This window comes from Haliotis cracherodii, unplaced genomic scaffold (genome assembly GCF_022045235.1).
Source record: "Haliotis cracherodii isolate W230 unplaced genomic scaffold, xgHalCrac1.p SCAF_1, whole genome shotgun sequence".
NCBI lineage: Eukaryota > Metazoa > Mollusca > Gastropoda > Lepetellida > Haliotidae > Haliotis > Haliotis cracherodii.
The window spans coordinates 48,311,577-48,339,491 of NW_027266264.1; the positions used below are offsets into that span (position 1 = coordinate 48,311,577).

The window sequence follows — 27,915 nt, forward strand, 5'->3', positions numbered from 1 at the left end:
CACATGCTACGTTCACTCTTAGCAGCCTGAAGTACACCTTATTGTTAAATGCAGATATCCATATTAGCTATCGTAACCGTTTCAGTGTGAAACCTTGCATCAAACATACGCTATTGATGACGCTGCTCAGTGAGGCATTCATTCATCTGCAGATGGTCACAGGATAATCTCTGTTTTCGTTCATTTTGATCTTCTTACCATGAGGCGGAGTAAGGTTAATACTACCTTGCAACCTAGTGGAAATGATGATGCCAATCCATTCAGTGGAAAGGCGTGACTATTCCTTCTCGTTGAGCGCGCGGTACAGTCAGCTGATTCGCTGACGATACCGACAAGACTCGGGCTCCGTGAGTGGAGAAGCGATGTCGGGAGCTTTCTTCAATGACTTAGCGGAAACCAGGTGGCAACTAGTCCATCGCAGTATTGATTCCTGTTAGCGGTCTGTGAGAAAACTTGTTTGGGATGCATTCTCACGCATGTTTCGGGATGGAAGAGTTTTGTTGTCGGACTGTGGGGGTTCTTAAGGAGCTTTCGTAGAGACGGATACCGTCATCATTTGAGGATTTTTCCGTTACGGACTCATTTTCGAGAGAAACATTTGCGGACAGTTTCCCACATTTGCCTTTAGCAGTTTAGCTCCAAGGAATATCTAACTTCTCTAAAGGAGAAGGTAAGGACAAGTGTTTTCATAGGCTTAGGAGATGGAACACTTAGCCTTCTCTTGAGGATAGTGAGAAGTGAAGTTGTGATGTTCTGCCTCAACAATTGTCAAACGGACCATTACATTTTTCATCAAGTGTGTGTTTATTAGTCTATGTGTGTCATATGAAGGCTTCCACAGCGAATGTGTGGCAACGATGAAATCATCCCTTCACACGTGCCTTTACCAGACCAACGGTAATTTGGCATTTGACATTAAGCTGACAAGTTAATCTCCTGCAAGTTTCATACAACATACCGATAAACATACATATAGGACTCGTCAATGTAGGAGGTGATAGGATGTCGGAATAAGAGCTATAAATACTAAGCAATTAAACCCATTACATTCCGGTGTGGATACCTTGTCAAATCTGATAGTTTCGTCTATGGCGGCTGCATACGACATCTTCGAATGTAAACAGGAGTTGTGTTACAATTAATTGATTACTTTTTTAAGACGGACTGATTGTGAAGTGCCTGTACCAGACACATTCAAAGGCCATAAGACCTATGATCGTCAGGTGACATATTCATCATGCTCTACGGTCAGTTGTCAGGCGACCGCTTGACACACGCTGTAATACTGCAGAAAATGATGAACAGAACCATGGCGGTTGTTGTGTTGGAGTTTCTTACGTGTTTCCTCATTTGTGGTGAGTAGATTATTATTGCTTTCTTTCAGTGCATTCTTGTGTTAACCATAACAATATATATATAATTCGTTGTCTTTTACATATGTATTCCACACAGCTGTAGTTCCATGGAATGTGTAAGTGGAGCATAATGAAGCTATATGGTTTGGTCTCTTTGGGAATGATTGAGGTTAAACGTTCAGTCAATCATATGCATATGGTGCTCTTCATCTTCAGTGTTCACATCACATCACACCACCATGTGATGCTATGATTACACTGTCACATTGCGTGGTACATGTAACTCACAATTGATTACCCCTCGGAGTACACTGTCATAGTCAAATACCTGAGAGTATAAAATGCGTAAACAAAGTATTACACTAATGGTTATCTTTCAAAGAAACATTTATCGCTTGGTATGTTTATCTTTGTTGAGATATATCAATTATTCCCACTCCCAGGACATACTTAATTACTCTTAAAACTTAAATGTTAAGAGTGGTAAATCGTGTTGCCGTCATGTTTCTCATTTATATGTTCTGTACGACTGTTGTAATTACGCCGGTCGGTTTGCAATCACAGTTATTTCAGTGAGGATTCAATTACTGCAGTGTTTGTGAGATAAATATTAGGTACATGTTTTCGAAGCGGAATAACAAGCAGAGCTATTACAGATTGTTACTGCAAAGTGATTGATGTACTGGAAAATTTTCTTGTTGCAAAATGTCGAATGATGATTCACGTGTGACATTAAAATAAGTTTAACTTTCACTTCCTGTACGTGGTGTTAATAGGTGTCGAGTCAGAGGTTAGGGGAGGAATGTCATCTGCAGTGATATGTGTTATTATTATGTTTCTATTTGTAGTATGTACGTTTGAGTCAAACTAATTATATCATTATTTTAAGAACATGAGCCCTTTTCGAAGCAATTGAATAGCCTTCATCTTCCATCTCAAGTGCCTAATGACTAATGCTAAGTATTCATTAGTATCACTTTACATTTGATGACGATTGGCTGTCCTGACCGTTCACATGTTAATGCATTTTTGATGATAATGTTAATTTAGTTTTGTTATATCTCAACCACATATTTGAACACTAATTTCATTAAATATGCATGTGTGCTTTGGAATTCAATCCAACTATTTCTCAAATGAAAACTACAACCAAGGTTATAGCCCAATCGTAATTCTCAAGAGAGCATTGGAACAGTCGCACTGACACGTCACTGAATTCGGGAAGATAATCGAGCCTGTTTTCCTCTGGCGTTAACATTCTATATTTTCATATTAAACAAAAGTGGACCTACAGAGAAGCTTTTTTTATATTGATATGTCACTATATGTTCTATGAAATCAATTATTAAAACCGAATATCGATATTTTAGATGTAACTAACGTAACGGTTCATATTAAATGTGTGTTTTCAGGTTATGCCAACACCAACACCAACATTGAGAACAATGGGGTACAATACAGATACTCGTTGATTTGAATACAAGCATGTGCTCCACAACGTGTATTGTATCCGAACTGTAATAGGCATCGCCCGTTATCATCTAACTATATGTGACAGATATGCTGTGTGGCCTTTTAGGCTTATTGTATTCTTGCCAAATACATTTTTATTATATACAAATGTATTGTTAGAGAAACATCAAACCGAGAAATAAGTTAATTAAAAAAGTAATCATAAACCGTCACATGTCGACCACATCACTGCCACATGTTGTCATACTAGGGATTTACTTTATCTACCCTATTATGTATTTCTTTTCGTAATTTATCGCGTATAGGTCTGTAACAGTTGGAATAGCAACACAACATTTAACCACAATAGGTTGGTAACATATGGTGACTGGATGAGGTCAGAACGAACTAAGTCAGTATCAGAATCTGTGATAGAATATTAAATGTTGATAGTGTGTATATGTGTGCATGCGCGCGCGCGCTCGTATGTTTGTGTGTGTGTGTGTGTGTGGGTGGGTGGGTGTGTGTGCGCGTGCGTGCGTGTATGTGTGCACGTATGTTTATACTGCAACAGCAAAAAGAAATATAGTAGAGGATGAAACAGTTACATCTAGATACCGTACGCCTTTTTAGCGTCGGTTGAAAATCACATAAAAGAAATTTCGTTGTGAATTACAGTCTTGACGTATTGTGATCTGCCTATGCCTACAAGTTAAAAAAGTTTACGTGCAAAAACCACCTAAGCCGACTTCTAATTGGAAATTGTCCAGACAGTAATCCGCTAGAAGGTATCTAAGCACAGTTGTAAAACTCGGGTTCTGCAGATGTCTCTCTGTACTCCAGCTACTTCAGCCGTTGAGCATTGAATCATGTCGGTCAGGAAAGGAAAGGCTTCTGGTTCGGTCGTAACTAGAACATTATGAAAGGTAGATGCAACAAAAGGAAATCACTTTTGTGTGTATTACATATGTGTTTAGGCTAAACAATAAACATGAATAATATGTATAATATGCTTGAAGAATTATACTGCAGCTAATTACTCACCTGCTGACATAACTCAAAGATTGAGGTTAATCCTGGCTGGAATACCAATCACAATAAAGCAGTTCGAATTAGTGTTTTGAAAATATGGATGTCGAGAAAGTCGTTGAAACGTAAACATTAATAGCAGCACATTCAGATTGTCTTTGGCCGTTTTTATAATATGATGCATTGACTTATGGGCAAATTACGTTTCTCATAACTTCACATTCTTTGTGAGATTGCCAAACTTACCATGAAAATCTACGCCTTAGGATGGCTGTGCCTTGACAATAGCTGATTTACTACTCAGGAACATTGTCCCCCATGCGGACAGTTTACTGTTATTTAATTAGAGAGTGTCTAAATCCCGCTGTGGAATTATATCAACCGGAAGACATATGCATTGACTCTGACTTTACGTTGATGTTTAGTTAGGCGCCTGGTTGTGGAGCAATTCAGATAGGTAAATTAATAACTTCCTGCTGTTTGATCATATTCCATCGATTTTGGATTGTCATAACCATTTTTATTGACAGATTAAAGAAATCGCCTTTATGGCAAACAACTTTTCATACTTTGCTGGAATTGAAGTTTGATAAGCATCGTGGTTATGTTTACATTAAGCGTTGTGGGTCCATCTGCAAACTTTCTGTTTCAAAGGAAGAACACCATACTTTGATTATCATTTGTTCACGGCCTTGCCTCAGACATCCTTTAAGCAATATGCAATTGTTGAAGATAAAATTACATCATCGATGTTTGTTCAGTTCAAGATTTATAAATAGGCTTGTCTGAAAGCCTAAACTGCATCATCGCCGTTCAGATAGTCCCAGTCCTGTTAACATTAAAGATGCTAACTTCTCACGTTGAACGTTTTGTAGTTTGTATCTCTTGGGTTAACACCTAGCGAAGCATTAGTAAAAATAATAAAATCTCGTGGTGATGCTAGACATTTAAAACTGCAGTATACCGCTTAATGTAAGTAAAACTTTTCTATATAAATTTTGTTGTGTTACATTTATTAATCTCATTTCTCACCCGTTTCAAAGATGCATTCATATGTTCATATGCCACAAATGATACCCCTTGATCCAATATGTACAAGTATCACCGGTTCCAATGTATAGTAACATTTTGGATGCCTGATTTAACCACACATATCCTAAGGTTACCGACAAGGCGGTAAGGATTTAAGTTTCTCATATTAGATCGGCAGGTTTAGAGTAAACATGAATAGAAGGACAGGGTGGTATGAATACAAGTACTACTTAACATACGAACAAGCGTAACTGAAAACCGTAATCACGGCAAGCAGAGGGGCGTGACAAAGTATCATTGTCAATATCACAGTATGCATCTTAATGCATATGCATATGTCCAGTTTATTTATCGGATAGCTGCAGAAAGTATATGGCAATCAATGTAGCAACGCAATGTTTTGTTCAATATAGCAGTTTATGAGCAGATCAGAAGAATTTAATTGAGTATTTGCGCTGTCTAATAAATGGGTTTCTTTCTTTAACAGGGCTACATTAACATGATTCGAGAAAAATATCCTATGATGCTAACCAAACACTTCAACAAGATTGGGTCATTTGTTTTAGGTGAACATGTACAGTTACGGGTTATAATTGGTCCCAAGTAATCCATGCTTGTCCGAAGAGGCTACTTAATGAATCTGATATGTAGGTTCGGTGAATTCGCTGATTGCATGTTGACGAACCCTAACAGTGTGGATCTTTGCTCATAATATCAATCACTGGATTTTGTGTCCATGCTTGATTATTTGCAGACCGCCGTTACACAGATCGAATATTGCTGAATGCGACGTCCAACAAAAACACATGTGCTTGTTGCTGTTGCTCAAGCCCGATATTGCTCAGAATAACAGTAAAGCTATTCCAATGCCTGGTCGGAAAGATGTAGTGGTGCTAACGCAGTGCCACCTCTCGCTTTATTTCAACAATATAACATGATCGACTTTTACCTTAATTTGTTTTCTTTGGAGCTGATCTCTATAGTCAGACAACGGAAACGGACATCAATCTTATAGACGATTCCAACCACTGAGGCTCTAGCATTGACCCCCCATTTCCTGAAATAACCCGTCCGTTTTCTGGTGATAAATGTTTTAAGTATGGCCAACAAAGCAAATGAATCTTTGTGATAAAGTGGTATGTAGTTACATCTATCTTGCACTTTGCATAATGTTTGAATAGTTTATCAGCCTCCTCCACCATCGACGATCATGATGCAAGGAGTGAGTGAGTGAGTGAGTGAGTTTGGTTTAACGTCGCTTTGAACTTTACATCACGGCGTGTCAGCTTAATGTGGGAGGAAAGCCCGAAGTGATGCAGGCCACAGATGTTTACCACTTCGGTGAGACCCACGAGAACGGGGATGGTGCTGACAAACCTCGAAACATAATCGGTGCGAACCCACAATCATAGGTTTCTGGCGTGCCCAAGGAACGCAACTCTGCACAGAAAATTGTGGCATCACCACTGGGCCACCCTTGCACCCGTGATGCAAGGAGATTGTTATCATTAACAGATGTGAAATTATTTTGGTAGTTACTTAAAATATTTCCCGATTGTTTTTACCTTTTCTTCAACCAAATATGTAAGTCTTGATGATCAATTGTATCTGAACAAAAGAGAAGAGCTGTCTATTCAGTAAGTCTATATTATTCATTGATATAAGATTAAATACTCCGACAACAACTTACAACGGTTCTATAAATCAATCATACGGTTCTTGAGATTGGTTTCCATGCATCTGTGTCGAAATAAGAAGAAAAGTAATATAAAACAGTTTAGGTCACTAAAATTATTTAGTGTGCATACATGATTTGGATATGATTATATACCAAATCAACTCCAATAAAATAATATTCTTGAAAGCTACGAGACCGCTGTCGGAAGCGAAGGAATACACGCTGGTCAAGTAACAAAAATGGCGTTTTGCGAAACGAACAGTCTCGATTGACTAGTTAAATGAGAAATGTATAGTTTATGACAAAACATTTTCAAGAGAATAACAAACGGCAAGAAACGATATCAAATCGATAAACAGCCATCTGTCATTATTTTGCCTTGTCAATATGGAACTAACATAAAGAGGAAAGCAACAGTTTGTGTTCGGGCTGGGCACCTACGACAAAGGGAGACAACTGGCCGTGAGGTAACTCTTGTATGACAATAGTTCCGTCAAAGTGTTATGTTCACTGCAATGAAATATCAAGTGTTATGTTCACTGCAATGAAAATATTACTTTTCTCAACTTCTTTCACACTGAAGTGTATAATAAAATTGTATATATAATGACTTGAATGGTGTCGGTATGTGGACCAGTGTTAAAAACAAAGTTGGCATTAATACTCTATTGACAAAGACATATATGCTGTATTCGTTACGGTTGTTTTACTGTAGAGTTACAGCTCGTAGTCACGCAGTCTGGCGTGGTTTCTTTCCACCAATGATCGACAACTTCCATGTAATGTACATCACATGACCAATTACCTTAATGAAATAGCATCTATCAACTCTTTTGCCAATCCTCTTGTATGACAGTTCATAGTCACTCTATTCCACCAGTTTGCTAAAATACCACGAAACAACGATTAATCCGATAACAAGATGTCAGCCAGTGTGAGGAGCGAATTACGATAGAAGTAGAACATACAATAACCCAAGGCTATTGTAACAACAAACTAGCTCACTTCGTCTCAATATCAATACTTTACTTCCTTTAAAGTAGCTATTACGATACACAGAAGAGAGAAGTGTTGCCATCGTTCTGCAGCGTGTTATATTGAACAAATCATATTTGATAAAGAAACAATTGTTTTGCGAATCCCTCTAGGCAAAAACTAAAATTATACCTACATCAGCCCTTCCATATGTTGCCTTGAGCGATAATGTATTTGAAGCTGTGTGTCTGGTTTTGTTAGTCTAGCGTGTAGTTACATTACAAGATGGTACATATGTCGATTTTCCAACTTTCCGAATATTGCACATGAGGCTAGCTGTAGCTCAGGCTGTGAAATGAAAAACCGGTAGATGAGCCCAGCGTATATGCGTTCATTGATTGATGTACGTTTTATGTTATTTCACACCGAGGAATAGCTCAAGATGTATGAACCGCTTCATTAGAATGATTGAAGTTCTTTATCTAACACCAACACGAGATGTAGGAGTGTGTATATCGGATGTTGTGTTAAACTGGCAAATGTCGTTAAAGCAGGGAATTTTAAGTTTTGTTTGTACATTCGTTCAATGCAGATTCAACAAATATGCCTCTTGTGTGTATATATTTCTTCATCGCTATTTTCATCTTGGTAAACAATAACAGTCCTTAAAGTAGGTGCATTCAATGCCCTGGAAACACATGGCGATATCGTGTAAATTTAACGCATGATATGATAAATCTAAGTCCTTAAAGTAAGGTGCATACACTTATGCAATGTTAATGTCTGAAAGTAAAAAAATAAAACGTTCTGACATACATGCATGTGTTTCAGCACATGTAAGTGAATATTATGATGGTTTTAGCTATTCGATTATGATCCAGGATCCACCATCTCTCCCTCCTCTCTATTACCCACCTTCTTTCGTCATAACTTACCCACCCCCACCCCTATCCCCCGCGTTCTTTTACTGTCTAGTCGTCTCTCTCTCTCTTTCTCTCTCTCTCTCTCTCTCTCTCTCTCTCTCTCTCGCTATATCTCTATTAAAGGACATCAGTGAATTAGTTGAACAGTTTGAAGTGTTTCCTCCGAAATGCCCTGGAAATGTCATACGAACACATGGCGATATCGAGTAAATTTAACGCATGATCTGCTAAATCTACACACGAGCTGTAAAACTATAAACCAAAGCCCCACCATCACGTCTACAGGCGGTCATCACAGCGTTAGTAATTCGTAGGTCTCTACAAGGTTATGTGCACATGAACGTCTGTACAATGAGTATCTTTAAAGACACCGGGATCAGACGGTTGAATATATGTTTACGAGTTTTCGTCCACTGGCTCAGCCACGATTGTTCCTGTTCAGATAGACGAAAATCCTCTGTTGATCCCCAGTCTTTTAACTGGCAAATTATATTACTCCTGTATCACGTTTGCCGCAACATCGGCATGGATAAATTGGTCAGGCTCGAGTTGCTATTTGTTCCATAGGCTTAATTGAAGTATTGGGTGAAATTTTGTTCATTCACAACGTACAAGCTTCTAGACAGTGTGCAATCAAAATTAATCAACCCAAGAGTGTGAACGACCGAAAGCTATCCAGTAATTGTGTCGACTAGATGATTGCACCAGCGTTCGTTTCTTGTTCCTCTGAAAGTTGTACGCAAAAGGATGTTCCTTTGCGCTTCAAAACTTCCTTTTATTCCTTGATCAGATATTGGTATTGGGACAGGCTGGGGGTCATTATCGAAAGACATCCGGTGTACAAAAATATGGGATCATTTGAAATCTTTTGTCGCGTCTTTGATCGATTTGGCAAACAGAAGCGTGAGACGTTTAGCGTTGCCGACTAACCCGAGTGTTAGTCTCCAGTGCAAAGTCGTTGTTTGTGTATTGGCAGTGGTTTACTTTTTTGTACTGTGAGGTGGTATTATGGAAGTACACTGTATGTGTTTGCTGCACTAACATAAACCGCTTCAATTTCGACGGCATATATTTTCGCATAATGTGCAGCACATATTTCCAGTAGTCTGTTACGTCAGTCCCATGGGCTTTTCTGGTCCCCCATACCCCGCACATGTCGCGTTTGCTGAACCAGACTCGAATAATTACAGGCCGTTGTATTAATTCCTGCGGAGGCAAGGGTGTTCCAGTCGCCCGAGGCGCCACAATTCGTTGTACAGATGTGCACCCCAAAGGGTGCCAGAAACCTGTTTCAAGATCAATATAGGTGTGGCAGCATCACATTCGTGCTCGCTGAATCCTTTTTCCAATATCAAGGTGACACGCCGTGATATAATTGAAATGCTGGTCAAAACCAATTACAAATCAACCAACTTACACAGTAGTCGATTCCTTGGAGTAGGTGAACCCTCATCAATAAGTCCCAAAGAACACTCTCTTTTCTTTTCATTTTCTTGGGGCTACTAAATTAGATCGGATGGTCATGTTCGATGACTTGGTTGATTGCATGTCATCGTACTCCGACGTCAGGGGTTGTTGTTAACAGTAACAACGATCAGTTTTCCTCGCCAACGCTCGATTATTGGCTTGATACAGCTGGACTATTCCTATATTTAGCCTTAACCTGAAAACATGCAATGTTACTTTATAAGAAAAGAGGCAATGAAAGTGAGAGTCCCCCTTGAATATCAAATTATTGTCATATATAGACGAAACATGTTCATTATTTAATGCCGAAAACTACCAAGAGGGCATATGTTATTTAATAGCAGATGAGATGAGGAGTATTAATTGTGTTGATCAAATTGACACAACATGTCGGAAGTGTGAGAGTAATAATGATGATATATGGAGTGTGACTTTACAGTTGCAGTTCATGTACTAAGTTTACATGCATAACCATTATCTGGTCTGATAACGTTTCCATATCCAGTCTATTCTGTCAGCTGAAATGCAATCTGACAGACATAGCTATTTGCATGGAATTGCCTTTTCCAGTATATGATTATTGGATAGATGTAATTTTCAGGTAACATGATGAGTGTCAGGTAGCATTGTATCTACCAGACAGCCTTGCATGCCCTCGTAGAAGGTCACTATTCAGTCGGCTTAATGAAGAGGATCATACTTGTTCCATAATCCCCGACGCTGGGATACACACCCTGATCTCATCCCACATAGCAATAAAGGTAAAGTGACCACAGAAAGTCAGCAGACAGCCGTTATCATTTGATGTATCCTGACTGAGTGACTACTGTCTGTTTGTTCCTGGCTAGATCAGACAATGAAGGAAATCCCACCGGCAGTGGCTTAGCAGACAAAATAATCCTAGCGTTATTTATTCATAAAGGACAGAAAATGCACTCCATAAATAAATAACATGACATCTTCAGTATACTTTGTGTCTCTTGGCTAGGATCAATAACTGCCAAAACACTTCCGAATATCCTCGTGTTTTGCTTACCGGGTCTAAAGGTTCTTTTGAGCTTAAGTCGATTGTCTTTATCTATGAATGACAGGTATATAGACATTGAATTCTTATGCTCTTTATGAATGAGATTGTTGACATACAACATGTACTTCTTTGTACATTACCCGTAATTGGTGTATAAGATCGTATGAGAGCTGTGATATTATGGTTAGTATTATGCAAGAATATTAACCAAATTACATGTAGAACAAAATAAGCACGATATACTGAAATCGTCATGGGTCTAGGAAGCCAGGTTAGCTACCAGACGTTTTTGTAATGATCTTCTAGATCAAAGATCAATTCATGTGTTTCACGAAACACTGAACCGGCAAAATGTTCCAATCGACCTAATCGACACATGATTAACAACGTCTTTCATCCTCTTCTGAATCCACTATCTGGTATGTGACTCTGTAAAAGATTTCTTTTCAAATGGTTGTATAGGCGTTTTCTACGGCCTCTAGATATTGGTATATACATAGGCAACTTCAAGGCTCACACAAAAGAAGCTGTATCATGACACTTTCTTCAATACTCCAACATTCAAAACATGTACTTCTGAAGTCTGGGGAAGTAAATGGGTTAATGTAGAACATGGTGACCGAAGAAGCATGTTTACATGCTAACAACTCCTGGTAAAGCTGCTACCTCAAACATTCCGTTATCTCTTCAACATTCCTTGTCCGAACATTGTACATTGCGTGAGTTCTGAAGAATGCATTAGGGGAATGGTTTGTTATTGAGAGCTTATCAAGTACATTCCTGCTGCCAGCGAATATGTCTTGTGTGTGAATGAATAGGACTTTAAGCATCATCTCAAGTAAAATTGCTTACAGTTTGTCAAGAGAGAGTGACATCTAAGCTCATGCTTAGTTTTGAGATTTAATCTTAAATATAAAGTACTTAAAACAGCATTCATTTCGTCAATATAAAAATAATAATTACAGCAGGAATAGTATACCAAACAGCAGAATGTAGCTGGCTCATATCAGAGAGGCTTATAACAAAAATGATTATGAAAATGAATTTCGCTCAAATGATTTAGTTGATTTAGCTGTATAACTGTATTTATAGCGTCCCCTCGCTGTACTGAAGCGTTACCGTGCTGTACTAAAGTCTTCGCTCGCTATATAATTTCGCGATTTATATAAATGAAGCACGAGAGCTGCATATAATACTGTATTGTTACATGTATCTGAACAAGACGGACAGTGTTATATTGGTGATGTCATGTTTAGGACAATGTTTTCGATATCAATTAAAGTGATCGATATATTAATGTTTAAAGTTCAAGACATTTATGTTGCCCTGGGCTGATGGGTCATTCTCGATTGCACAATGTTAACTACTCAGACACGATTCAGAAAAGCGACAATCCTTTCGTAACTTTCCAACTTTACATATGACTCCGTGCGATGACACATTAACTGAGCACGAAGCACACTGGTGTATGGTATTGGCTGTACAGAAAATACATCAATCATACACTAGCAATAATTTGTTGATGTTTTAATCTGTTTTGCTTTGCATACACTTGCGAAAGATATATGTATCTTCCATTATTAATGTTATCTGAGAATTGTTATGAGTGAGTGAGTGAGTGAGTGAGTTGGATTTAACGCAGCTTTTAACAATATTCCAGTTATATCACGGCGTGTCAGCTTAATATGGGAGGAAAGCCCGAAGTGATCCGGGTATCGGACGATTGATGAGGGTTAAGAATAGAGGTTATGATGTGACATTGAGGTTGATTGTGTCATATTATTTCGTATTCAGTGCTGTCGAAATGGATCTGAAATGGATCACTTGAATTGTTCATGCCATGAAGGTCAATTATATGATACAAAGTTACATATTAACCTGTGTGTATTCTATGTCAGATTATAGGCTCCCATCATCTTATGCTTACCGACTGCAGCAATTGTTTGTCATCTTAAAGGAACGTCCATGCTTATTCTATCAGCACTAGTTTGTTGGGACCAGAATCGATTATTTACTCGACCACAATTGCCTATGTATACTTGTTGGTGGGCTACATGTGAGTTCAAAACATGGATCATGATGGGGGTCACTTGTTTAAAAATAGTTTCAACGACATCAGCGCACCGTTAGGTTACCACTGGATACGAAATAAACGTGATATTTAACTTTGGAAATACAAGGCTTAATAACACCTACATTTGGGTCATGGGTCAACTTTTTATATCAGTTGAGGACTTTGACTTCGAGAAACGAATTAAAACTTGAATGTCCAATGAGTATGATACTTGATTTTTTTTTACTTTACTGCAGTCCTCTAAGTCGTACATGTGACATTAGGTTGTGCCAAGCATAGCCATGACATGACAACATTATACTAAAGCAAATCGATAACATCTATTGTTCGTCCTGTTTTCAAACATGCAAACTGATATCAATACAAAGTTCAATAATAACTCACCCACGCCACGAATGAACCTTTAACAAAAGAAATTGTATTTGTTTAAAATGCTGTATATAAAGCACATTTTTATTGTAAATCCTGAATAACCTGTGACGGAATAACGAAACTGCTACACAATTAACTATTTTATTTAACGTTGTGGCATGTTGGGTGGGGCGCACGTGACTGAGATGACTTCATCAGCATCACAATCTCACGCGACAGTATTCTCTACTTCATCGTTAAATATTCTTAAATGTATTGTGGAACGTATTGATAAATAATATTGTAACCATAGTTGAGATGCTACCCTATTTGAAGGTCAGCTTCAGAGAACTTTGTTGGTTTGAAACTCGAATTAAATGAATAAATATACTTGCAATTGTCACTCAGGTTTTCCTTTCAAATTGATATCAAATATCAATAGCATAAGCCCATGACACGTGTATGTAAATGTATTGTGAGGTGATGTGAAATAGCGTCCAAGATTAGTTCTTAAATAGAGCGATGTGAATGCACGTGTGTATGTGGTTGCTTGTTCTAGTCCGGACTAATGCCGATTTTTATGGTGCAAGCCCATTGAGATACCGCAGTTTAACATTACTATCCCACTCAGACAGAGTACACTGACTCCGAGCCGACCAGTCCTCAGCTCCTCAATGCCGAGCACCAGGTAGGGTTACAAGCATCATCAAGTCCAAAATGTCAATATCAGGTATGAGGATTGGCGTTGCATAACGGCCGTGCATCGCTGTCTCGAACTGCCCATTGGCCCGTTGACCTCTGCTACTGTGATGTTAGTCCATACCTGTATGAGAGCAGGTTCAAGGTCGTTCTGCATGTTTGGGTGCTGTTGTCGAGTCTTGCTTCCGAGGATAACCCATGCATGCTCTGTGGTTGGGAGGTCTGGTGATTTGGCCGGCCACTCCTGCACTTGGACATTGCTCCTCCGAAGCAAATGAAGTGTTGCTCATGCTGTATGTCGATGGACAATGTCCCATTACAAAAATCAACCAGGATGCGCTTGCTTGAATAGGAGCACAATTAACAATTAACAATAACTACATTTTTTTGTTCGCAGTATCGCTGAATATTAAGTGTTCCGTTAGCCATCACCAGTCCAGTTTTCCCATTCCAAGAAATGCCTGCCCAACCCATGACTCCCAAGGCAACATCTGTCACGCTGTATGACGTTAGCGGCACATTACGTTCACCTTGTCTCAGCCTAACCCTGTGTTTTCTGTCAGCAACCTGAACGCAAAATCGCGATCCATCACTAAATATAATCTTGTTCCATTGAGCACGACGCAATTGCAGGTGAATTGCAGCCATAACAGCATTTCCTTGGAATTGGAACTACAGGACGATTGTCGTGTAACCTGCTGCATGCAAATAGTTGCGTAGGTTTTTGCACTGGTGTTTGGTTCCAGTATCTTGCTGCAAATCTCTGGCCATACATGGGCCACTTTGAAGCCTATGACGCCATGATAACATCACCAAATAACGATCTTCACGTTGGGTTGTTACAGGGAGGGTGGTCTGTCAGTATCTTGTCCAGTTTACTGCAAAGGTTGATTCACATGCAACAACGTACTGTAATGCAGTTTAAAGCATCTTTACGGACACTTTGTGTAGTTTGCAACCTTCCCATTTCCTCATGACGTTGGCTTACAGGAATTCTCTGACACTCGTTTACTTCTGACGGTTGTGTCAGTGTTTGAAAGACAAATGATTTCCATGCATGACCTTTTTGTAACACCCACAAACACAGGTTACACGTGAAACAATCCTTTATTCAAAAGGAATATCAATGGTGTTTAACGTCAATACAACTGAAGACCGAAAGCTCCCGATAACAAGATAACACTGTTTCCTATGACTATGATCAATATCGACTGTGCGTATATCACAACATAAAGTTTTCCTGAACATTTGTACATGGCAGTTTGACCAGGTTCGTCTACATTATTAAAGACCACATCATGATATGAAATGTCGCAAAAATAAGAATTTTGCATCGTTATCTATAATATAGCAGTATTGCCAAATGTAAGATGACAGGTAGCAAGGACATTACCAGGATCAGTTTAGTGTGTTACTTCAACAAAACACTGTAACAAAAGGGATGTAGTAAGCTTGAGTACCGTATAAGTGAGTGAATGAGCATGGGTTTACGTTGCTTCTAGCAATATTCTAGCAATATCTCGGCGGGGGGGGGGGGGCTTTACACATTCACACATTGTACCCATGTCGGGCATGATCAAGCACGGGTTTTCGGCGCGACGTTCGAACAAGGCTACCCGAACGCCCCTGTACCGTATGAAGTGATTTGATCTTGATGTATATTATATTCTACACACCTTTGAGTATATTATAAGTGACAATGTGAAGACTGCATTTGACTTGTTGCTTGGCGACATATTCAGATAATCAAGAGTACACGTCTGGGAGTCGATTTCCTCTGCCTTTCGCTGTATGTCTATCAAGGATTGAGAAACATCCTGAATAAAACTAGAAAAGAAAAGAAACCCTCCTGGAGAGTGAGTGAGTTTTGTGAAAATAAAACACCAATATAAAAAGAACACTCAACGTATCGTCGTGTCCTTGCAAATAACACTCTGAAACTTCAGGAAACGCTTATGTCTGATCCACATGAAGCGCCAAGAGATAACGGCGTGCGAACGCGAAAATTATTGCAAGTCAACGTAGTACTATTCCGACGTAACGCGAAGAATGTTACGAATGAAATCGATAGTATACGAGGGAAGGCTAGAATTTTATGATTTACCATGGCAGATAGGTCCTTCCGTACCTTTCCTCATTTTGACTGGATTTCACATCGGTAGCTGCGAGAGCTAACGCCAAAGAAACATTAGTAACATATACACTGTAAGAACACATCGCTATGTAAGGAAGATGTCACTTTACTGCAAACAATGACACCAGTTACATGTCTGTAGGGCAGATACATAATATAAGTTTAATGCTTCCACCGACCGTCTACTGTTTTGACACTAATGTACCTGACGTTCACAACCGATATACGATATTTCCCTCGAGATACAAATGTACGTAGATAACACATATAACATATATATTTAGAGAGGGGAATAATATCAATGTCTTTCACGATGATACGGTTGAAAAATAAACAGACGAAGCGCGGCCTACTCTTTTGTACGTTTATGTAACTCACTTAATGCTATTACATAACGTGACCACATTCAGTGGCTAAGAATCAGATCTTCTCACTGTTTAGATTATTTCATCTCCTGCTTACCTCTAAATAACCACCCATTTGATTCTAGTAGACAAAGCCACCACCTACATACTAACGCCACAAACACTACTTAATAAAACCACCAAGTTCACTCTATTACAGCGGACTACCAACTACACACTAACACCACACACACTACTTAATAACACCACCAACTTCATTCTATTAAACATGACCACCAACTACACACTAACACCACAAACACTACCTAATAACACCACCAAATGCACTCTATTAACATGACTACCAACTACATATATTAACCAAATTGTTTCTACGCCTGAAAAGACTCAACAAAATGACATAGCTTCCAATATTGAAAAAATGGTTACAAAACGTACAAAGGAGTTGTGCCAATATATTGTGCTGGGAAACAAGACCAAATGTATGTGTTGCCGCAGACATATGGGTAAAGGGCATCATATTTATTCATGGTTCGTGGTCATTCTATCACAATTCTATAGCCTCAAGGCACGAGGTACCTTTAAATGCTCACTCATACTGTTTGAAGTAACTAGTTTTTTAGTCCACGCAGGTTATGAATGCATGTCGTGTTTTTGCTTTGTCTAGTTTCTTCGTGTATTTATATTAAATGATGTTTTGGTTTTTCATTGATAATCGTCATTGTTAGCAAGTCAACTTTATATTAAACATGGAATTATGTAAATTGAGCGAGTGAGAAGATTTTATGCCGTTCTCAATATTCCACCAGCACCACGGTGGATATGACATCGGAAATGAGTTTCGCACATTGTGCCCGTGTGGGAACCGAACCCGGGCCTTCGACGCGTTGAGCGAACGCTATCACCAAGAGGCTGTCCCATCATAAATAATCCACATTGCATGACTCTACTTCTATTAGAGATTGCGTTCTTTGACCAAGAGGATGCAACTCTATTTCTAATATACGACTGGGATATTTATTTATAGCCTAATATATCATGCAGGGAATATCAAATCTGAAATTCCAATCGGCATGTAATTATATTGTAATAAATCAATACACGTTGGATGAAGCAGAGCTAGTTTGTCCTGAAGACGTAGGGTATTCTGCTGGAAATTGCATTCTCTACACTCATTTGGTGATCCTAAAAAAACAAATGCTGAATGTTTGTAAGACTGTGTGTGCAGACACCAGGAATATGCTCATGCGAAAAATACATCTGATCAAAGGTGTGTGCTATTTTGTCAATGCATCCAATCAGTTAATGTCGATACTCCCGATACGATGTCATCATATTCGGTATTCCATATGGTCAAACCCCTCCATGTGCCACATGGGACGATATTATTAACCGAATATCCTCCAAATAAAAGCAAACGTCATTACAGACACTCGACGGTCGTAACGTGCTGCGCTGTGGAATCTATATACGACCTTCTCACGTTTATGTGTGAGCTTTGTGCCACAACTGGACATCACATGTGGCCAATGTAATGCCACAGAGTAGCCATTAGTGCCACGTGCATGCTTTAGGGCTAACGCCTTGATTCTTCAACTTACAGCACATTCCCTATCTGACACATCCCAGGAAGGTACTAAAATTCCATTTCCGAACTTCCGTGCTAACAGCATGTATATTTTTACCGTATTTAACCATAAAAGTAACAACTGAGTTTTGTCAATATGTTGGTCATGGGTAGCCCCGATTGCCCAGAAGACAAAATGTTCGTTTAAGTAAAACCGACTCGAAGGTATTTTCAAAGAATACAAATTAAGGTTTTCTTGTCACAACACAGATCTCCACATATCCTAAATGTGATAAGAACTAAATGTGCGAAAGTGGATATTAACCCTGATACACAGGATGGGAATGACTAGGTCAGAAACGAGAAACCACTGACATTTTTAGGAATAACAAAGGTTAATTGTCTATGTGGACATCGTATGACACAGCGCTTCGTGTCAAGTTAAACACTTCGTATCTTAAATACTATACACTGTAGATAGAAATTTCCAACCAAGCGATTCTTACTCTCTGTGTCCATTTGCAACAGTGGTCCTCAAGGATCTTAATGAGGGTCATGAACTTAAAAGGGTATATTAAGTCAAACCCTTCTTGGAAGCCAGTCATGATTTTTCAACTACATTTTATGATATGCATGATAACCACTTTTACTTCGTACTTAAACGACATCCAACTGTTACAAAGGGCATTTAAAATCTTATACTCATACGATCTCTCTATTTTATGGAGCTTATCCTTGGTGGAAAGCATCAGTTGCGGAACACAGGCAGGGAATATAACCCGAGAGTGTAACGAAATGGCATAATGTAAACGTCATATTTCAGACTTTAGACACTAACGCAAGGGGTTTAGTGACATCCTCATTTACTGCCTAATTCTGAAAGGCGTTATAACGTATCTCCATCTGAGCTTGTCAGCAGATCCCTGCCATATGATATTGCCAAATTGATTACACTATGACACCTATTGATTAATCTATTTATGAGGCTTCTCTTGTGATTACTGAACCCAGTTTCGCACCGTACGCACTTTTAACGACTGCTTAATCCCCGTTCATTGTATTACAAAAACCATATCAAGCAACTTTTCCGCATTAGATTTACAACATGCTGTGATGCTCAGCTTCTGGAAAAATACATTCTGCGAATTTATTGATAATATGAAATGAAAGAAATATTCAGAAACATTTTCTATGCGACTTTGATGGTACAACTGGTATTGAACTTAAGAATTATATATAGCTTTCAATTTTATCAACATCAGGATGTTTTTTGTTACGTACCCATCGCATTGATGAGAAGTGTCTTGTTTGCATGCACATGACTCGTTTTTCTCCATTTCCAAGAAACTGTTTCCCAAAGTGTGTTAAATGCGTATTTGAACTATTGTTCACCAGCAGGCATCGAAGTGAAAGTTACTCTTTTTATTAATAAAGATGGAAACAAATCTACTGAAACTTTCGGCCCATGCATTACTTGCAGATTCGTATGAAGGGAATCCTGCTATTGTCTTCAGCAAAGCCATTATGGATGCTCCACATGTTATTGTTGAGGATTGAGGAATCCAATTTAGTTCTCAATTTATGCAGAACTTTTAAAATTTGAACCTACTTTAAATGCCAGCTTTGGTTGGCGTTTTAAATACTTGATCCCTGTTGGGATTTCTGGCCCCAGAAGGTCCTATTAGTCGAATGTTTGTGGTAAGGGATCGGGTTGTCAGGCTCGGTGACAAATTTCATCGTGTGTCATAGTTCTGGTTTGTGAGGTAATTATTAACATGCCGCTGTGGTATTGGTTTAATGTTACTGACCGAAGCGTTAAACCTCACACAAAATAAAATAAATCTGGATGTTGATTTTATATCCAGGTGAGCTATATTGCATTACACTATTTTAAAATAGAGGAATTTAGTGCTTCGTAATCAAATACCATATTTTACTATTTAGCTCATCTTCACTTTTTAAAGATGGTACAATACATGTATATATATCATACACATGTAAACAATGCACCACAACGTGTAACAACATCTCCCCTGTTACCACAAGGTGTAACAACATCCCCCTGCTACCACAAGGTGTAACAGCATCCCCCCTGCTACCACAAGGTGTAACAAAATCTCCCCTGTTTGCACAAAGTGTAACAACATCTCCCTGTTACCACAAGGTGTAACAACATCTCCCTGCTACCACAAGGTGTAACAAAATCTCCCCTGTTTGCAAAAAGTGTAACAACATCTCCCTTCTACCACAAGGTGTAACAACATCTCCTTGCTACCACAAGGTGTAACAACATCTCCCCTGTTTGCACAAAGTGTAACACCATCTCCCTGCTACCACAAGGTGTAACAACATCTCCCTGCTACCACAAGGTGTAACAAAATCTCCCTGCTACCACAAGGTGTAACAAAATCTCCCTGCTACCACAAGGTGTAACAACATCTCCCTTCTACCACAAGGTGTAACAACATCTCCCCTGTTTCCACAAGGTGTAACAACATCTCCCCTGTTTGCACAAAGTGTAACACCATCTCCCTGCTACCACAAGGTGTAACAACATCTCCCTGCTACCACAAGGTGTAACAAAATCTCCCTGCTACCACAAGGTGTAACAAAATCCCCCTGCTACCACAAGGTGTAACAACATCTCCCTTCTACCACAAGGTGTAACAACATCTCCCCTGTTTCCACAAGGTGTAACAACATCTCCCTGCTACCACAAGGTGTAACGGCACCCCCCTCCCCCCATCCCCGTTACCACAAAGTGTAACAACATTCCCCTGCTACCACAAGGTGTAACAACATCCCCCCTGTTACCACAAGGTTTCACAGCATCTCCCCTGTTACCACGAGGTGTAACAACACACACACGCACACCCTGCTACCACAACTTTGAAAGTGATGTATCCTCTTAAAACAATGATGGTAATATATATATGCCCTTACGCGCACTATTCCTGTTCAATGTGTAACATAATGTGTATACATACACTTTGTGTAAATAATGGTAAACATATGTTTGCATATTCGTGCTATCTTTGCATCACTTAGAAATAATTTGATCTATAATGTTGCAAACAATCCATAAAGTTTTGGTTGGGCTACTAATCTCCAGGCCTTATGGGAAATATAACAAGATAAAGTGTTTTTTCTGGTATAAGTTCAATATGGCAAATAACCATAAATTATTATCTTTCTCGCGATTACATCGTTTATATTCTATTATCAAGATCCCTGTCGTGATTCCAGGATAATAAAGCATTAGATACGTTTTAATCGCGATAGAAGTGATATGTTATAAAGGTAATTATTCATGTAATGTTTATTTACTCGTGTGTATATGTCGAAGCTAAAACTTCTGCCATCCTTTTCATGTAATTTTGATAGATTCACTGCATTTGAGGTGCAATTACGATGGAACCATGATTTGTTTTATCGTAGATCTAAATGTGTGTTTGAACAACACTTATCAGAATCTAGTTATCTTGCATGGAAGACATTATTTAATTAGACGCCACGCATGGTGAAGGACGTATTATCAGTTCATCTATTTGGTTCCTATGGTGTCATCATTATTAATCAAGTAGAACACTAGCATTCAATGAAACTGATCACGTGTGACAAGTTCTACAAAACAATTCACATTCGCGGTGAGACTTTATTGCATCCTTCAAAGATGAATTGAACAGTATGCTACCTTGTGCGTTATGTATGGAGTGTTATTCTTTATGACTACCTGCTGGTCTAACTCTGCCTTCTCATGGTGTATAATCTTCATAGTCAACGTGACAAGGCATTTCCAACATGACTATGCGTTGTAGAGAGAAAAAGTATCTCCTTTTACGACAACCTAGGAAATAAAACAGGTGACTTAGTTCTTTTTGCCCATGGAATCGAACATCAGTTATGGTGCGATTTCTTTCTAATGGCTTCTGTGCAAACAACGTTGACTGATTAGAAGCAATCATACAAAAATAGCAAATCAACGGTTTGTTTCAAGTTATAATCAATACTTAGACACCGATTTTGTGAAAATACTGGTTTTTGTGTTCGATAAACTACTTTTTATAGCCTGTGCAATGACCATTTCTTTTCATTGAAATAATACTGTATCAAACACACAGATAAATTTGCATTCCGAAAATTGAAGACAAAATGAATTGCAATGTGACATTCATCACAAGCATGAGATATGTCAAGTAAACTCTCTCTCCCCCTACCCCCCCCCCCCCCCACACACACACACATAACTCTCTCTCTCTCTCTCTGTGTCTCTCTCTCTCTCTTTCTCTCTCCCTCTCTCAAATTGTACATTCAAGTCAATGATTTATGAAGTTGTGTTTCTATCAGAGGCTCTGATTGAATACATGTGCAAATAGTTCACATTAGTTAAATCCCCATCCTACCATCAGCACCAATAACACGAGTTGGTACAAATGGTCCAACTAAGCCAAGTGAGTGCGCCTGGCGCCAAATGCTAAAGCCTTTGAAAACATCGGCATCCTCCTAACAGATCTGACGTTTTGGGCCACTCGTGCAAGCAGAGTAAAACCCTTGACAGCTAAAGCTGCCTCAATGAGAAATAATGATCTCTGCCATACGTAATTTGTGGACTGAGAAACTCTGTGTTGAAGAGTCTTCTTCATCCGACTCATGTTTGTTGAACAATTGTCCACCTCTAAGGCGCTCTTAGTTTTCTCTGCAGTGAATTTAGCCTTTATCATGCTTCATTTAGTCGTGGAAATTTCATGGCCTCTTTAGCCACCCATCGCAAGCTCGGGTCGATTAGGGACCATTCACATTCCAATTTCTCCGACAAAGACTTATCATTCTCTTGGCATGTATGGACTCTCAATCACAAGTGTGACATTGGTAGGCCTCACCTTGATTAAATTCAGAAAGCCGACATGTCTTCTGAAGGATTCATGATGAAAAGAAGATGTGGCTATGCTTTCAGTCCCTTTCACTGTTAAGTGATTAAAGTAGAACTACATATTAATCATCAAAGCTTTGTTTTGTTGACACTACGCTTAAGGATATATCTTAATACATCTTAATTATTCAAATATAATTAAGTGTGAGTGAGTGAGTGAGTTATTCAGTCGGAAAGTCAGTTGGTGAGTGAGTCAGTTTGTATTCCATGTACATCACGGCGTGTCAGCGTAATTTATTGAAAAGACCCAAAGCAGGCCTCAGATTTTTATCATGTGTCTTTAACCGGAGGATGGGTATGTGCTGACAAAACAATGATCATAATCACGGCGAATTTGAGATTACAACCAACAATCAAAGGATTCAGGCAAAACAAAGCGAACTGCAGTGCCGTTGACCGTAAATGGATTACCCGTGCTCCCCAGTGTGTACTGTTTTATGTTTCTCGATCCCTTTGTACCAAAACCAATTATTTGAAATCATCATGTCACCTTCATGGATTGTTATAATCCTGATGACCAGTACTCTTTGAGGACGAATTCTGCAGATGCATGTGTACCTTGACATGATGCGGACTTTTTTTTTGTGGCACTGTTTAGTTGATAAATAAGTCTTACTATATTGTTGTGATCCCAACAGTTCTTAAATAACCGTTACTGAAAGAGAAAACGTGACATTTTTATCCCCAGACCTGCTTTCATCTGTACGGAATGCAGCATAATTAGAAATATAACAATACAAATTTCTTAGCGGCATTTCCATTTCACCTTACAACGTACTAACAACACATTTTCCAACACCGGTACAGCAATGAAAAAACCCGCCTGATCAGATTAGCGTGTTCGTCCATAGCAAACAGGCAAGTATACATGTTATGTGTCATAATGACATGGCTTTTCCTCGAAAATGCGAACTGGTCGGAAACCGACGAGGGTCATTTTCTTCGGATTTCAGTCATATTGTCATACATCATCTTTGCAGAATAGACGTCAATCTACATTAAAGAGGGTTTATCATATGAAACCAGAGGGAAGAACTCGAGGGTTAAATGTTATGGCCTTTTAGAATACGCCAGTTGGAGCTGTGTCGCAGTGAATCATTGCTATTTGATATATTCCCAATAGGCCTTTTTTCGATCTGATATAACTTAAATCTCAACATTATCCTCTTTATGAAAAGATTCCTTGCAATTTCTTTCGGCATTATATGCAATTTAGACGTGATCTATCTCGGCTAGCAGTTGTGCTGCATACGCTTTTTTACAGCTTGAAATATGTTTTCTTTAATTAAAAGAGCATAGTCTTCTCAAATAGTTGCCCATCGCCTCCGTACAATTTCAGTTAAAAGGTCAAACTGAATTCTTGTTGAGAAATCGTGACCTGCGTTTAACAAACACTACATCTATACAATTTCACCTTAGTATAAAATAATTTGCGAAACATTTTACATTTATTTATACATATGTCATATGACAATGTTGTAGTATTATACGGTGAACTGTGTACTTTATGCCAGATATTTATTACCCAAAAATATAACCTTGTATATTAGGAAACATAATACGGTCGTTTTTTCAGATAAAAGAAATTCAGTGAAATGAGCTGAAATATTATGAACAGTAATAATCTTGAAACACCACTGTAGATGCCAATGTTTCATTGTTTCAGTTAAAAGTTGCCATGAATAGTATGCTTGGTTCTTATTGTCAATATTATCAAGAACCCCGTGATGATGTTCCCCATGCCACTCTAACTCGATGTTATTATATTATATTGAACAAATACAGTAAACTACGGTTAGAACTCCAAGGGACCACTAATTATAGTTCGTTAAAACCGTAGTTCGTTATAAGCATATATACAGCATAACTTCAGCAAATAGACGGGACAAAAGAAGTAAGTTCGTTACATCCGTCTTTTCGTTATAAGGTGTTCGTTATAAACGTAGTTTACTGTACCCTCTTTATATTCTGTAAAATTTAACGCCAATTATCGCATACATCGTGCGGCCAATAATACTTAAAAACATACATGGAAAGTATATTTTCCTACGGTTGGAGCTGTGGAGACAAAGCATGTAAACAGTAAATTACATCGTTTGTTGATGGTGACGTTTTTGTTATGGTGGCAAAGCATATCCATATATTGTTGCACTGGATCCCAGTATTATCCCTCTATTGTATATTACCAATACATTATCAATGCAATGATGCAATGCAACTAAAACTTCTCTTGTCGATCCGTGACTTAAAGTGCGTTGCTTCCATCCTGAATATTACTCATGTCACAATCTTCTTGGCTGTCATTAGCACATTTATATTAAGGAACAAGACAATGTGTATATGCTTACACAAATCTTGAGAAAGCCCCAGTGTGATCCATAGTGATCCTGGGTGATCCAGGGTGATCCAGGGTGATCAAGGAAATATAATGCAACAAAACATAATTATTAGGGGCGGTGGCGTAGTCTAGAGGTTAAAGCGTTCGCTCGTCACGCTGAAGACTCGGATTCGATTCACCACATGGGCACAATGTGTGAAGCCAATTTCTGGTGTCCTCCGCCGCGATATTGCTAGAATATTGCTAAAAAAGGCGCAAAAAGCAAACTCACTCACTCACTATCTCCGTAGTTTGTTACCAGCAAAACGTTATCCGCCAATCTGGAGTTTCTCACTATTCATATACACGCACATATCATTCATGATGATGCTGGAGGTCGTGGGCGTATTTGGCTTTAAAATGCATATTAATCAACTTCTTGGCACATGCACAGTGTATGTATTTTATCATTATCTAGACGTTTCATCACCTTATTCCCAAACTGTTTTAGGTGATGTCATTGTATGGTATTTATCAAAACGGTCAATTATACACGTAAACCATTGTTGAAGTTACCATATAAATATGTATAAAAATATAAGTAATGAAATATGATAAATGGAAATGCAAAAACTTTTCGGTCAAAGAGACGTCACGACATGCAGTTAATAACAGACAGCTTTGTTCGGATATACATGTACCAAGAATTCATTGCTACCGTCATTAATTTTCAATGATAAATCTTCACAAATACTCCGACGATCATATTCTGTAACTTACAAATGTTGTCTCAGGAAGGTAGAAATGTAGTTGAAAAAGTAGGGAATCATGAAAAATAGATGTCATCAAAGGAGATTACAACAATTATTACAAGAGATAGAACGGTTTCGGAACCAAACCCCAATGCCCCAACACGCCAGAAAAATGCACGTGGAGTATGGAACTCCTCCGTTGAGGGTCATTCTCTGTTTTGTCACTTCAATGCAAAATCGAAAAATCTCTCTGAGCTATTATTATTCTCAATTTCCATTATCCACAGTACGCTCTCTAATGCAGTATTTGTGATCAGTTTGGAAATGCGTGAAACTGGAAGAACTCAGTGAAAGGTAGTCAATAATGTTCAACGTGTCTCAATCTGTGATTTGCAGACTAAGGAACATATTTCTGCAGACACAAAATGTTAGTGATCGGCCCTGCAAAGGGTGCCCTGGATCAACAATACCGATCAATCAGCAACCACAATTTAAGAAATCGAGCTCATGCAGCCTATCAAATCGCTGTTCACTGGCGCCAGACCGCCGTAGTTAAGGTTAATGCCTACGTTTAGATCGTCCCTGCACACTTCTAAATCTGCATGCTCGGAGACCACCGTTAACAAACTGACACATTTTAGACACGCGGTAATGGTGTTTAGAAACTGGGGGAATCGCCGATGGTATCTATAAATGTTTTCAGACGAGTCTGGTCTTTCTGGATAGACGTGAACGTGTCTCGAGGCGTCCCAACGCCAGATTAATGGAGCATGACACATTTGGGGGTGGGTCCGAAGTGTTATGGGATGGGATCACTTCCACTCCCAGAACGCCATTGCATATTGTGTATGGAAGGGTCAGTGGACAGTACTACCAAGACAGCATACTATCACCAATGTGTTATTTGCCCGCCATGCTGGCCCAGGTTTTGTCTTTCCAAGGCGATACGTGCGCGACGTGCATCTTTTCGTAACTGACTACCTCTAACATCTGAAACATCACCAGAATGCAATGGACAGCCACGAGTCCTTTCCAATACTGGAGCATGTCTGAGACATGGTCGGGAGACTGCACGCCAATGCCAATGGCCGCTCGTTACGGTAGCAGAATTGGCCAGTCGCTGCAAGAGGAGTGGACAAGATTCCTTCAAGTTGTCATCGAGAGTTGATCAGGACCACGCCGTATTAACGAATGTTTCACAAATCGTAGAGGCATAACCCATTATTGATCAAGTCATCTCAAATGTTCATTTTTTTATCACATCCCCATGTCGTGTTTCTGGGTTGTTTGCACCCTAACAGTACAACGCCAAGGTGTTCTGTTGATTGTCATGTTACACCTGGTCCTTCCTTTTTCTTATCCGTCCATTACCATCACTAAATACCTCTCTGTATTCATGTAGTCATCTGTTATTTTTTAATATCCCCTACTTTTGGTAGGGAGAGTGTATTAAGACCTGGGTTTTACATCGCAGTAGGCAATATTCCAGCAATACATTGTTTTCTTACATTGTGCCGATTGTGTGGAATCGAATCTGGACCTTCGACGTGTCGAACTAACGCTTAAACCACACCTCGAACGAATACTCAGGAGGTCGAATTCAATTCAAAATTTGTCAGCCACGAGAGTATGTCACCATATCTGACGTCTCAGCTTGGTTAACTTTTCCCTCCAAAGGACAATATACTAGTACACTGCATGTTATATAGATATAAATCCCTCTGTTTACTCTATGTACACATATCCTAGCTATTATAGTCATAACTCTAATTATATTTACTGTTTATG

At 39.0% G+C, this 27,915-nt stretch overlaps 1 protein-coding gene across 3 annotated transcripts in view; it reads left to right on the forward strand.

Annotated features, from left to right (window-relative positions):
* Positions 1-299: 299 nt before the first annotated feature.
* Positions 300-27,915, forward strand: part of LOC139478806 (zwei Ig domain protein zig-8-like) — a 62,814-nt gene continuing 35,198 nt past the window's right edge. For all 3 annotated transcript variants that reach the window (XM_071261448.1, XM_071261457.1, XM_071261467.1), the window contains exon 1: positions 300-1,355. In XM_071261448.1, coding sequence (XP_071117549.1) covers positions 1,238-1,355 — 118 coding nt within the window. In that variant the 5' untranslated portion in view covers positions 300-1,237. The remainder of the gene's footprint in view (positions 1,356-27,915) is intronic.